General features: G+C 45.8%; 1 protein-coding gene across 2 annotated transcripts in view; it reads left to right on the top strand.

Annotated features, from left to right (window-relative positions):
- Positions 1 to 4,687: 4,687 nt before the first annotated feature.
- RNF220 (ring finger protein 220) overlaps positions 4,688 to 12,456 on the top strand; it is a 245,583-nt gene continuing 237,814 nt past the window's right edge. The window contains exon 1 of one of the 2 annotated variants that reach the window (XM_077149906.1): positions 4,688 to 5,387. In XM_077149906.1, coding sequence (XP_077006021.1) covers positions 4,763 to 5,387 — 625 coding nt within the window. In that variant the 5' untranslated portion in view covers positions 4,688 to 4,762. The remainder of the gene's footprint in view (positions 5,388 to 12,456) is intronic. The other variant, XM_077149905.1, reaches the window with a different exon arrangement.

Genomic DNA, 12,456 nt, shown 5'->3' with positions numbered 1-12,456 from the left:
GGGCAAAGGGAAGAGAAAGGAAAAATAAAGAGTATAAAGGGCGGGCAGTGAGGAAAAGCGACGAGTCGGACTGGAGGGAACAGAGCGAGCAGGGGTCCTGCGCCCGGCCCGGCCTCCTCTGAGGGTACCCGGGGTTCTCCTGCAAAGGGAAAACGAGCTGAGGAGTGAAGGGCAGAAAGAGCGTCGAGGAAAGGCGATTCGGGCGTCTTCCGTTTCGAACCATCTTGGTCGGGAGAAACCGGGACACATCGTGGTGTGAGTCTGTTAGCTACGCGCTGGGACGAGGTGGGGGAAGGCCGACGACAGGGCGGCGCCGCGCCACTAGCTACCGACGAGGTCGAGCAGGGAGCGAGCGGGAACACACACCTGTTCTGCGAGCAGCGCGGGGTGCGACGGCCCAGCGGACGCGGCGCGGGCTGCAAAGCCCTCCCTCGCGCGCCCCAGGCCTGCAGTCCCGGAACCGAGAGGGCCTGGCGGCCCAGGCCTGCCGGCATTTGCAGGAGAGCAGGAGTTGAGGAGCCGGGTGGCTGCCCTCCGAAGCGGTGGCGCGCGGTTGCGAGACCTTGGTGACCCGCGCGGGGCGGGGCTGTTCTGGGCTCGAGGATTTTGGACTTTGGGCGAAGGCAGGAGCCTCCGAGCCTCTGCCCTGGGCCGTTCCCGGCTTCGAGCCAGATCCCTCTCACTGGTCTGCTCTTTCCCGATGGGCGCCTTCGTTGCCCAAAGTTACAAGCAGTTGTTTTGTGCGGAGATTGTTGGTAGCGAAAGTATTCTTTGTGCAGAGGCGACCGAGAGCTGGAGGGGGAGGTCAGGCCAAGGCGTGATAGGCTTGGCGCCGCGTTTGGCCCCAAGTTTACGTAGGTTTCGCCTTTGCATTTTCGGACCCCGTTTTTCCTAAAAGAGTTGGTTTCTCTGGGTCGAGACTTTCAGGCTAAATTCTGCACCCGCTCGCTGAGCCAGCATCCCCGCGGCCCACACTCTTCGATCCGACTGGCTGTCTCGGATTCACACTCGTTGGCCAACCCCAGGGTCCGGGTCCAAATCTGGAACCGATACTGCACCAGGTCTGAACCGCAGGCGTCCACCCCAGACTGGGAACCGTATTAGCCTTAGTTCCCTGAGCTCTTGCTTATAGTGGTAAAATTTCCGTTAGAGCGGTGTTTCCAAATACCCCCTGGGCATCTGGTGTGCGGGAATTCTCTTCAAGTGAAGAAGTCTGTGAACTTAAAAAAAAAAATGTCTATTTCCTACTTTTTCGCAATCCCCCACCACCTTAACCATATTTTCCATTGTTCTTCGTTTTTTAAGTTGCCTATTAATTTTTTAAAAGTTTGTTTATGTAAAGGCAAATATCGTTTTATTTGTTCTATTATGTTAATTCCTGTCTTTTGGAAACGGTTCAGAGACCACAAAAATGTCACCTGTTGTAATAAGCAGAGGAGTGCTGTGTGTGCGTTTTAATTGCCTGCAGAGTCGTAGTTCTGTAGGCGCCCTGAGCTCGGGCTCCGGGAAAGAGCGCTTTGCAGCTTTCTTTGTGGCAGTCATTTGCAAGTAGGTTTGGTTCCCAGCAGCAGCAGCAGCAGCAGCACCGCTTCTTCCTACCCCGTTCCCGGACGCGGGTCAAGAAGCCCAGACCCAGGACAGGGACCGGCAGAGTCTGGGGTGGGAGATTGCCCACTGTCTGAGACTTTCTTCTGGCTTTTGGTTTTTCTCTGTGAAAGTGGCTAGTTCGCTCCGGAGAGCGCGGAGCGCTGCGCATCAGCCCAGCCTCAGACATTTTCACGTCCCACGCGCCGGCTTCTTCGTTTCATTTGTTTTGGTTCTGGCATGTTTAACCAACGCAATTAGTAATCTCACTAATTATTCAGTTAGCTCGCGTTTTGTAATCACTTTAAACCAAGGTCGGGGGTGTGATTTAACAAACTCCCACCCATACAGAACGGAACCAAATTCATCACGTCAAGGATTGGAAATTTTTAAAACTCAATATTTGTTGGTCCCTCCGTCCAACCTCACTGCCTGCCAGACAATTTATTTAGCTTCGTAGATTGATCTCTCCTCCTTGTTTAGTTAATTCAACAAAGACTTTTTCCAATCTGTTTGGAGTTTGTCTGATGCCGTGGAAAAGTAGCTGATGATTTATTTGGTTGCTTTTCGATTTCTGTCTTCAGCCCTTCTTTCTCCTCCTTTCAGCGGGGATGTCAGCTGTTATTACTTCCTATTGATCCCTTTGCAAAGTGAGAAGTGAACTAAAATTAATGTCAATTCCACTGCTCGGATCAATAGCTGGAGTTATTTTAATCTGGATTTGCACGAAGTGCTAAATTAAAAAAAATCAGCATAGAGGCAGAAAAGTAACAGTTACTTACTTTCCCTTTGCCCGGTTCTTTACAGTCACCCAAATGCTCCATCAAGCTGATTATCTTACAATCCATATTTTTTTAATTAAGAGGGTCAGTTAGTTTTCTTATTTTGGGTTCTGTGTTTAAACCCATGACATTTTGACATTGGGAGTGTATTAACTATAGATTTTCATAATGACTGTGGTCTGTGAAAGCCTCGTCTATACATGTTGTTAATGCGAGGAGGAGTAAGAAAGAAAAGGGAAAATAAAAAAAGACACCCCCCTTTCAAGACCAACGCCCACACAGTGGAGTAAAAGAGATGTGGCCTGGAAAAATATTGTTGATTTATTTTCAGCGTAATGAAGTTTTCAAATGAATAACTCTGAGTGATTCACCATGTTCTGTTGGAGTGTCCGGTGCTATCACCAGATCACTAATTTATGAAACCCATTTAACATAATGAGGTGATCTAGGAAGTAAAAATAGAAAGCAAATCCTTTGGGTGATGGTTATTGGGGAGGAGACATACCTACCCCCTACCCCCAGAGTATTATATTTGCCCTTTTCCCAACTTGCCTGATATGATATTGCTTGTTGATAGACCTGTAGTTGTTTCTGTTGTGAAGTGCTACTTAGAACCCTTGAAACAAAACTCGGTCCATTTTCAGAGCTTCTGTGTCGTGTGACCATTAATCTGACTTGAAAACAGCCAAGAACAGGGTTCCCAGGCTTGTCAGACTAACTGGCTGTCCTTGGCAGATCATTCCCTGAACTGCTATAACTTGACAGGAAAGTTATTTAAAATTTGGAAGAGAGAAAAATCCGTTAATGTGAGATACATAATCTGGTAATTTAGCAATGATGTCTATAAGGAAAGGTGCCAAATGAGGAAGCAGTCTGATGGTGTCCACTCATCTTCCCAATTAATAACAGTCATTGACATGTCTGCTACAGGATGGGAGAAGGAAATACTCTCTTTGCACTGCATTAAAGCCAGGAGGATTCATCTACAGTTTCTCTATTTAAGGGAATACCACAGATATTCCCTTAAATAGGTGGGGTTTATTTTATTTGGGGGGGGATAAATTTTATTTCAAATATGACTCAATTTAAAGGTTATAATTTGTAGCAGATGGTGATTTTTTTGTTATACTTTTGAGTTTCATTAAGTTTCTATTTTGAAGCTAGTAAGTCATCTTATGTTAGCCTGGCTTTTGATGTATAGCTCTCCCCCAACCCCTACTCAAAATGAATTTTGAAACAGAATCAGTGGCTATGAAAACGTACAACCTCAATTTAAAAGGGAAATTGAAAGAAGTCTCTCTGAACTCCAATTTGTTCCGGGGCCTTTATTGGACATCAACTCTGACTGGGCCAATAAGCAGAGCAAAATAAGTCAGAAATTTTGTTAACATTTTACTCTAAATGTTAATGGCAAATTCAAGGCAGTTTACAAATCTACTTAAGAGTGAGTGCATTAGTAACTAAAATTACCGATCTGTTCTTTGCTGCCCCTGGAAGACAGACGCTTCTAGAGAGCATATGCCAAAGGCACCCATTATGTTTTAAATATTGTCAGAGACGCCTGGCATTTTATTGATGAAGGTTTTGTTCCTTCTCAGAAAGGAGAAATAGAAAGTCTGTGTGATTAAAGAGGGGCGTGCACCAAAAATACCACTTCTTTCTGGAAACAATCTTAGAGAATACATGGAGATGTGTGTTTACATATGTGCAAATGTGCGTGATTTATCCACATGCGCAATTTGTACCAACTAATATGTATAGATGCATCGGTCAACATAGGCTTGATTTAGAGATTTGTCCCTACCAGAGCATTGTGAAGGGAGATGAAGAGAGGATGTATATGTGGGGAATCATATACGTATAACTTGGTGTCTGAATGTCAGGCCTCCCAAGAGTGGGGTATCAAAGTGGAAGCCCTTGAAAATATAGACCCCACTTAAACTACTGGGTGACTTGGTTTTCCAAAGCTTATTTGCTCAGGGAATATTGTATTTGGAGGTTTTATGATTTTTTTTTTCTTTGCTGGGCTCAGGCGCATTTCACCCGGAACGTGTAGGGACCAAAGTCAGCTACGCGTACATCACAGTAAGTTGTCTATTGATTTTCCTGAATGAAAATGGTCTGATGCTGCTGCCCACTGGCTCCTAAAGCCTGTGGTGTCTCTTGCCCAAGCATCTGTAAGCCAGAACGATGGTGTTTCGATCACTTGGGGATTCCCTTTTTTTTTCCCTCCCCCTCATTTTCCTCCCCCCTCTTTTTTCTCTTTGCTGTTTCCTCAGGTCTCAGAAGGGGATGATTCCCCAGTAATATTCCCTGCCCTGATCCAAGGTTCTACTTGGCCTCCCTCCCAGGGAAGATTGTTTCTTGTGTGACACCGGCCATAGAAAGAGACTCCGATGGACTTACACCGGGCAGCCTTCAAGATGGAGAACTCATCCTACCTTCCCAACCCTCTGGCATCCCCAGCACTGATGGTCCTGGCATCCACAGCCGAGGCCAGCCGTGATGCTTCCATCCCGTGTCAGCAACCACGACCCTTTGGTGTACCTGTCTCAGTAGACAAGGACGTACATATCCCATTTACCAATGGTTCTTACACCTTTGCCTCTATGTACCATCGGCAAGGTGGGGTGCCAGGCACTTTTGCCAATCGTGATTTCCCCCCTTCTTTACTACACCTCCACCCTCAGTTTGCTCCCCCAAATCTAGATTGCACCCCAATTAGTATGCTGAATCATAGTGGTGTGGGGGCTTTCCGTCCCTTTGCTTCCACTGAGGACCGGGAGAGCTATCAGTCAGCCTTTACACCGGCCAAGCGACTTAAGAACTGCCACGACACAGAGTCTCCCCACTTGCGCTTTTCTGATGCAGATGGCAAGGAATATGACTTTGGGACACAGCTGCCATCTAGCTCCCCTGGTTCACTTAAGGTTGACGACACTGGGAAGAAGATTTTTGCTGTCTCTGGCCTCATTTCTGATCGGGAAGCCTCATCTAGCCCAGAGGATCGGAATGACAGATGTAAGTACTTTGGTGCAAGCCTTCCCATATCCCCAGTAGCCCTGCCTTGCAGTGGTGTTCAACAGGTCGGTGGCATTTTTCATGCTTTTCATAATGGGAAGGGCCAACTACTTTCCTTTCAGTAGCAGTGAAGTGCTAACATTTACTTGTCTGTAGTCAGTGAGCATTGATAGTTCTTGTAGAAGGCAAGTTGGTCTCAGCATTGCCTTTTTTCTCCATGGGTATGGTTAGCTTCTTCTCTGGGAACTCTGGAGAGAAGACGGGTGCCATGTATGTACTTAAGTGAATGCCATTTCATAAGAAAGTGTAAGTTCCTAAGAGAATTTTGGGGGGGACCAAAGAAACTTGTCCATCCCTCTTCTCTTTACTATCCTCATTAAGTTTCTCTGATCGGTTTTATTGTTTAGCTTTTCCATTCTATCATATCCAGCAGATTCCACGTGATTTTATTTTCACAACTCTCAGCCCTTGTCTACATGAAGCTATTTTTCAGAGAAGGACAAAGGTGTCGTCAATCACCATAAAGCATTTCAAACAGCTGTGTTTTCCTTGCGATGGCAAGGCTAGAAAGCCGACTTCTCTTGGGATTTAACAGGTTTGCAGGATGCTTATCCTGGGGCTCACTTTTAGAACTAGACATGGTTGATATGTGTGACTGCTCCATATTTGATGTTCACAGCTATTATTAATTTCTTCTTATGGAACAGCTTTTCTCATGCTCTCCAAGTGCCTTGTTGGGTGCTGGCTATACTCACTAATAGTTGTAACTAAGGCTTTATATGGAACTTTAGGAGTGCTGAACCCTACAATCTTCTCCTCTAATATAATCAGAAAATAACTGTATTTTTGAAGCTTTGGGGCTGTGGGTAGACAGAGCAGTTTTCTTCAAACCTGGTGAGAATTTATGAACTGAGGGTATTTTTCCACCCAACCCTTTGTTCTAAGATTTTCTTCATTTTATTTTCTTAAGAAAACTACATTTGAGATTTGCTTTCCCCTCTTCTCTATTTGTGTGTGTGTGTTCTCTATAACCACCAACATGAATGCCATTTTTTTCTCTTCTCTTTATGATGCCGAGGAGAGTAATAGAGACATTGTAGCTCTCTCCCCTGTCGGCACTGCTTCCTCAGGCTGTCTCCTTGAATTAGGCACTGTGTTAACTTTCCTGCGCTAAAAGGCATCTGCCTAAACCCAGCGTACCTTTTCAATAAAAGTCATCATAAAATCAACCTGCCTTGTAAATCCATCGCTCTTTGGTTTTGAAATATGTTGCGAGTGTGTCTTTTATGTCAGCGTCAGTAAGCCCAAGACCTCCCTACTTAAGGGAGAAGGCTGCTGTCTGACAGCACAACTGCTGGTGTTGGTCTCTTACTTTTGCTTTCACTCCTCTTTCACCTCTTCACTTAATGTACAGTTGACTCGTGTGTTATGATCCAGTTTTTTGTACTTACCAGCCAAACATGTATTGGCCTTGTGTTGATTCATTTTATTTTATTTTGTTTTTTCATTTTTTGAGTATTATGCAAGTGATCAAGGCTAGCTATAATCTGACCTCTGGCTAAAACTGCCCTGGGTTTAGGATGTGACTTTTTCTGCCTCTTTTTTTTCTCCAAATACAAATGGAAAATGAAATCTGCTCAAAACTAATATGCCATAAAGTAACATCTGGACATCAAGATTCCTTTCTTTTCATCTAGCAAATTCAGCTTATATCCATTTTTCTATCTTTTTTAACCCAAACCTGTTTCAGACCCCTAGAGTGGGAGGAAGCTTGTTAGTCAAGTCAGAACTCATAGATGTGGCTATCCATTCCCCTCCGAGTGTCAAAGCCATAACTCTTCTGTTTGCCTGGTTTGCATTGTGTGGTGGTGCCATCCCCCATGGAGATGGATCCCTCACACAGGAATACGCCTGGGTGGAGAAAAATTAAATGAGTCTGTCTCCCAAAGTGAAATGGAATTCTGACCTTGAAATTAATGAGATCCTGATCAGAAGGGTGGGGAAACTTCTTTATTTCAAACTGTATTGTTATATAAATTGGAGCCCTTCTCCCCTTTATTTGTTTAAAATCTTCTTCCTTTATAGAGTACTTTGTGTTCTCTTTTTTCTCTTACACAAACATTAAGCCTGTAGGAGTCTGTAAGTGTATGATATAATGTTTGTACACCCAACTTATTATTTAGAATTTCATTTGTGACTAATATTAACGAAAAACAAAGGTGCAAAGTGAAGAGGACACTGTTACCCTGTTGTACCTCTGTATTTGTGCTCCTTTCTCCTTTTCTTTCCTTAGGTAGTGTAGCTGCCTTTACAGGGTTGTACTGGCTAGCACTGTGCTTTTGATTTGGAGTTTCAAGAGGGCAGGAGGAACATTTTTTTTTCCTGTAGGGAAGGGTTGAAGAGGCACTGTGACAAAGTCTGCGGCAGCTTTCTTGTCTCCTGTCATATGCCGACGTGTGTCGGGATATTTATGGTCTGTTTTATGTAAATACATATTTAAGGGCTGTTAGAAGGCCTGATTATTCCCACTAGATGCCTTTCAGTTCCTCCCTACAGAACCGTTTTGAAATAAGTAATATTTCTCAGATAATCGAGTGACAGTATACAAGACTGCTTCCAAAGGGAGAGCTTGAGGGGCAGATGGGGCAGCGAGGGGGGATGGGGAGACGAGAGGAGAGAGGCTAGAAAGTGTTCAAAAGAGCAAAGTAATAGGATCCAGTGGCTTTTGCTCAGACTGACAAAATTTGCCATGTGTATTTTAGTTTTTTGCTCTTTAAATTTACAGTTAATTTCTGATATGGTTGACTTCTCTCTTTTCAGTTCTCATCATATAAATAAAAATTTTGTCATAAAATGTAAAATGTTCCAATTAAATACAACAATAAAGCTCCTAAAGAAGGATTTAGTATAGAGCTGAGTATGTTTTTGCACAGGGGTGGCTGGGCAGGTATGGGTATGGGCGCATGTGTGTGTGTTCCTTACTAAGAGTAGAAGTTTAATGATTGTTTTAGGTCATTGAAAAATCGGTTTTATAATGGAAACACTGACACAGTTTTTACTGTTGCAGCCACCCCCTGCTCACACACTATGTTCATATGCAGATATGTCCACACGTGAGAGCATTTGAAAGAGGGGCCTGCAGACATGGAAAAATGCACCCAGGTTCTTTCCTTAAAGCTGGGGTACCGATAGTCTGGCTTATGTATATCTACTGTGATTAAATATGCTTTTTTTTGTAGAAAGAAATATAGCTATTTGGGCAAAGTATTGTCTTTCCTAGTAGATGATTCCGATTTGCTTGCCTGTTCATCCACCTGGCATCACAGGTGATTCCTGAGGTAGGTGTGGGGCTCTATGGAAAAAAAAAAACCTTTACAGAACTGGCAGCTTTGCCTGGGAAAATGGGAGAAATGTTTTGTGAGAAGCCATTCAAGGAGGATGCATAATTTCCCAGGAAGGGGACTGAGGTAACTTCTGTTTATTGTCACTCCCTGAACCATTCTCTAAGGCTTCTTGTCCAGGGAAATGATGCTAAAATTTATGGACCAATTACGAATAGTCCACGTGTGTCTCACATACGAAGTGTCTACAGATATGTTTCCCAGGGCCTTTAAAATAAACATTTCCTCGTTAATGAAACTTTACAACAAAAGGGAAGATAAGTATTGTCTGCTGCCTTGTACTAGAATCTATACATTTATTACTCCCTCAGCGCTCTGGCTCCTATCATGTGCACTTCCTGATGGTTCTCTAGGGCCCACCCCATCCCTGGAATCCTGCCTGGGTGACACAGCCTTTGGTCGGCCTGCCTGCCTGTCTATCCACTCATCCCACATTGGAGCTGGCTAGTATGCGTGCTCACCGAGGGCTAAGAGGGACCAGAGTGCCTGGAGAGACTGATGACTGGCCTGCCTTCTTGTGCACCTTGGGAATGGACACTAGGCACTGACCATAAGAAACTTTCCTTGGCCCTTCCCTTGTGATCAAGCAGACTCACAGGTAGGCAGAAAATGCAATGGCTTCTTGCAGCTCTTGGATGCTCTGCTGGGCTTGCATCTATAATGTATATGAAGTCATTCCCAGGTCCCTGAAGTCCCGGCTAGGAGATGGAATTTTGTAGTTTGGGATGTCTTTTAAAAGGCATGTATCACCAAAGACCCTATGTCTTAAGAATCAAAGCAGTGGGGCCCAAATGGGCCCAGGGCAGACTGAGAGGAAGAAGGCCGCTGGCCTCCTGGGGGAGGTGATGGTGAAATACTTCCCAGGGGCTCTGGGACTGGATTGGGTAGGGACTTAAGGTATGGGTTTCACAACAGAATTGCTCCTGCTGGGAGAATAGTTTGAGGGCAGTTCCCACACCTGGAGGCTTAACTTCTGCAGTCTAGCTGGAGCAAATGACCAACTGTGAAAGGGTCAGCACATCCCCAGACAAGATGTGTTCCATAGGCCCCTCTGTATTGCCTGCCCAAATCTAGCCCACTTCTCACCCAGCAGACTCCAGAGTTCTTCTGGAGCCCTTTTTCTCCATCCCCTCTCTCAGGGGCAAGAAGTCCTGTGATGTGTGTGGTTGTTTCTGGTTATTCACTCCCAACACAGACATGGAGACTCCTTTTCATACTGCTGGGTTTAATTGTCTTGTTGGGATAAAGAAATGTTTGCAGAGCTAAAGTGGGGCCGGGCTGGACGGGAGCAGTCCCTGATGGCTGCAGAGCCATCTGGCCCGGCTTGGCTTGGCTCGGCGCGCGGCTCGCCCGCCCGCCCGGCGGCTGGTCTTGCTCTCGCTCTCTTCCCTCTGCTCGCTCCACGCCGCGCCGTTCTGTTCGGCGGCAGCCTCCTCGCACGGCCGGAATGCCTAATCACCATGGTGAGAAAACGGACACTGCAGCCGTCCTCCCTCCTCGCCTCGCGCCCTCCCTCCCATCAATTGTCATGCAGAAGTGATCCGGGCTGCTGTTTCCTCGCGGCCGCCAGCCAGCCTCTCGCCGCTCCAGGCAGAAGGGTGGCTGGTAATTGATCGTTTGGGGGAGGGGGCGCTGAGATGCGCGAGGACCGGCATGGGGGTGGGGGGAAGACAACAGCGTGGGGACGTTTTCTCACTGAGACAGCCTTCAAGTGGTTTCAGAAATGTTGGTGACTTCGCCCTCGCTCCGCCGGACTTGGAGGCTGCGGAAGAACTCCAGGCGCTGCCCCGAGGGCCGCGCGAGCCCCGCGCCTCTGCGCGCGGTCACCCCCGCCAGTGGCCGGGGACTGGAGGTCCAGCCTCCCCCGCCTCCCCCCCACCCCTCACGGCCCTCCACGTCCCCACGCCCTCGCGCCCCCAAGTCGCACTAAGAAGCAAGCCCTTGGTGTGTTTCCTCTACGTCGTCGGAGAAGAAGAGGGATTGTGGGGTAGGGTTTGGGGGGGAATCCCCGGGGGGGATTAGTGACGGGGGGGGGGGGGCATGCCCACCTGGAAGTCGGGGTGGTGGGGGGCGGGGCGGGAGGTGCAGGTGAGTGTGTTGGGGGGTGAAGGGGCGAGGGAAACACTGCTCTGGCGTGTGCGTGTGAGGGGGTGGCCATTGGGGGGGGTTATTTGGAGGGCGAGGGGTGGGGGAGACAGGAGTGGGAGGAGGGAGTTGGGGGGCAAGGGCGCGTTGATCAAGGAGGACAGATGTGTGTACACACGCGCATCTGAATTTAGCTTTTTCCTCGGGACCCGAGGACTTTGAGGTTTGTGCTTTAGGGTTCGTAATGTTTTACCCATCTTTACTTTTCAAATCTGTAAAATGTTCCGAGGTCTGTTACCTAAGTCCAGGGGTTCGTGAATCGGCAGGTTGCTGGTACTCGGGCGAGGCGAGGTCGCCGCTGAAGGTCTGTGGCTCCAAGCCAGTACAGCAGAGCTTGTTAAAGTCCGAGTAATTTCTGGAACTCTTCCCACGGGAAGTTTTCCGGGGCTGTCTTCCGGTCAGCGGCCCCAGGTTGATTATTTGGTGGTCCTTTTTTGTTTGAAAACAAAAAACACACACATTGTATCCAAATAACAAAAGTTGCTCTCCCTCCCCACCCCCTTTCCTCATTAGGCAGGGAAGAGGAAACTGAAAATAGAATTATATTTTTATGTTGATTTTTCTTGTTTATAACACTTATTAGCTACATCCAACCGGTTGCTAGATATCAGCACACGTTGAAATTGTATTCTTTGTAAATACTTTGGATTTGGAGTGAAAATACATTGAACAGAGTTATATTTTTATAATGTTTTTTTTTATTTTTACCTCTTATTAACCACACCCATTTAGCTAATAAATATCAGAGCACATGTTGAAACATACTGTCTGTATATTTGGGATGTGAGGAATTGATACATTTTATTTTAAAATTCACACAATTTTAACATCAAAATAACAATTATTAGACCTGAATATTCTCTTCCAATAGTTCACAGCATTTTCCAGCGCCATTTTGGCCCTCTGAAAGAGAGATGAACTGCAGACTCAAGAATAATTTATTGCTATGTAACAACTAAAATGCCTAAAAATTTAAAAAATAAAACATTTAAACTGTGGCATTTGTGGTTGAAAGGAGTATATTTTTATCTTTGTAACCTAAAAGTGTATGTTACAGAGTGGGACTTTGTAAATATCTCTTTCTCAGGGGCAAAAAGGAAAATTTTCTGCAAAAGAACTTTAACCTACTTAATCGCTCTCTTTTGCCTTGTCAAGAAAAAGGTCCCTGATTGGGACTATAGGCTTAGGCCTGGAGAAATGACAAACTGTGGTATGAATCAGTAAACCTGGGAGATGCTAATAGAAGTAATTCATTCCCCTCCAGCCTCACCCAATGAATTGGGCTTTTGGATTATCTTCATTGTGTTTTAGTTTTAGTGTTTAAAATTTTTGTTTTGTAGTGATGCCAGTCACATCTAAGGGTGAATGTTTGAGTATTGAGTAAATTGATGGTGGTAGTTATAATCTAGGTTTTACTTTAAGTTTTCATCAGTTTGCCACTGGACATAATCTCTAAAACAGTGCTACTCCAAAGACAAAGAGATTTGAATGTAGAAAGAAGGAATTTATTTGTGCCTTGAGGT

The sequence above is a fragment of the Tamandua tetradactyla genome, chromosome 2 (assembly GCF_023851605.1).
Source record: "Tamandua tetradactyla isolate mTamTet1 chromosome 2, mTamTet1.pri, whole genome shotgun sequence".
NCBI classification, from domain to species: domain Eukaryota; kingdom Metazoa; phylum Chordata; class Mammalia; order Pilosa; family Myrmecophagidae; genus Tamandua; species Tamandua tetradactyla.
Note: the sequence above shows the minus strand (reverse complement) of the source record. Positions and strands in the feature narration are given on the sequence as shown.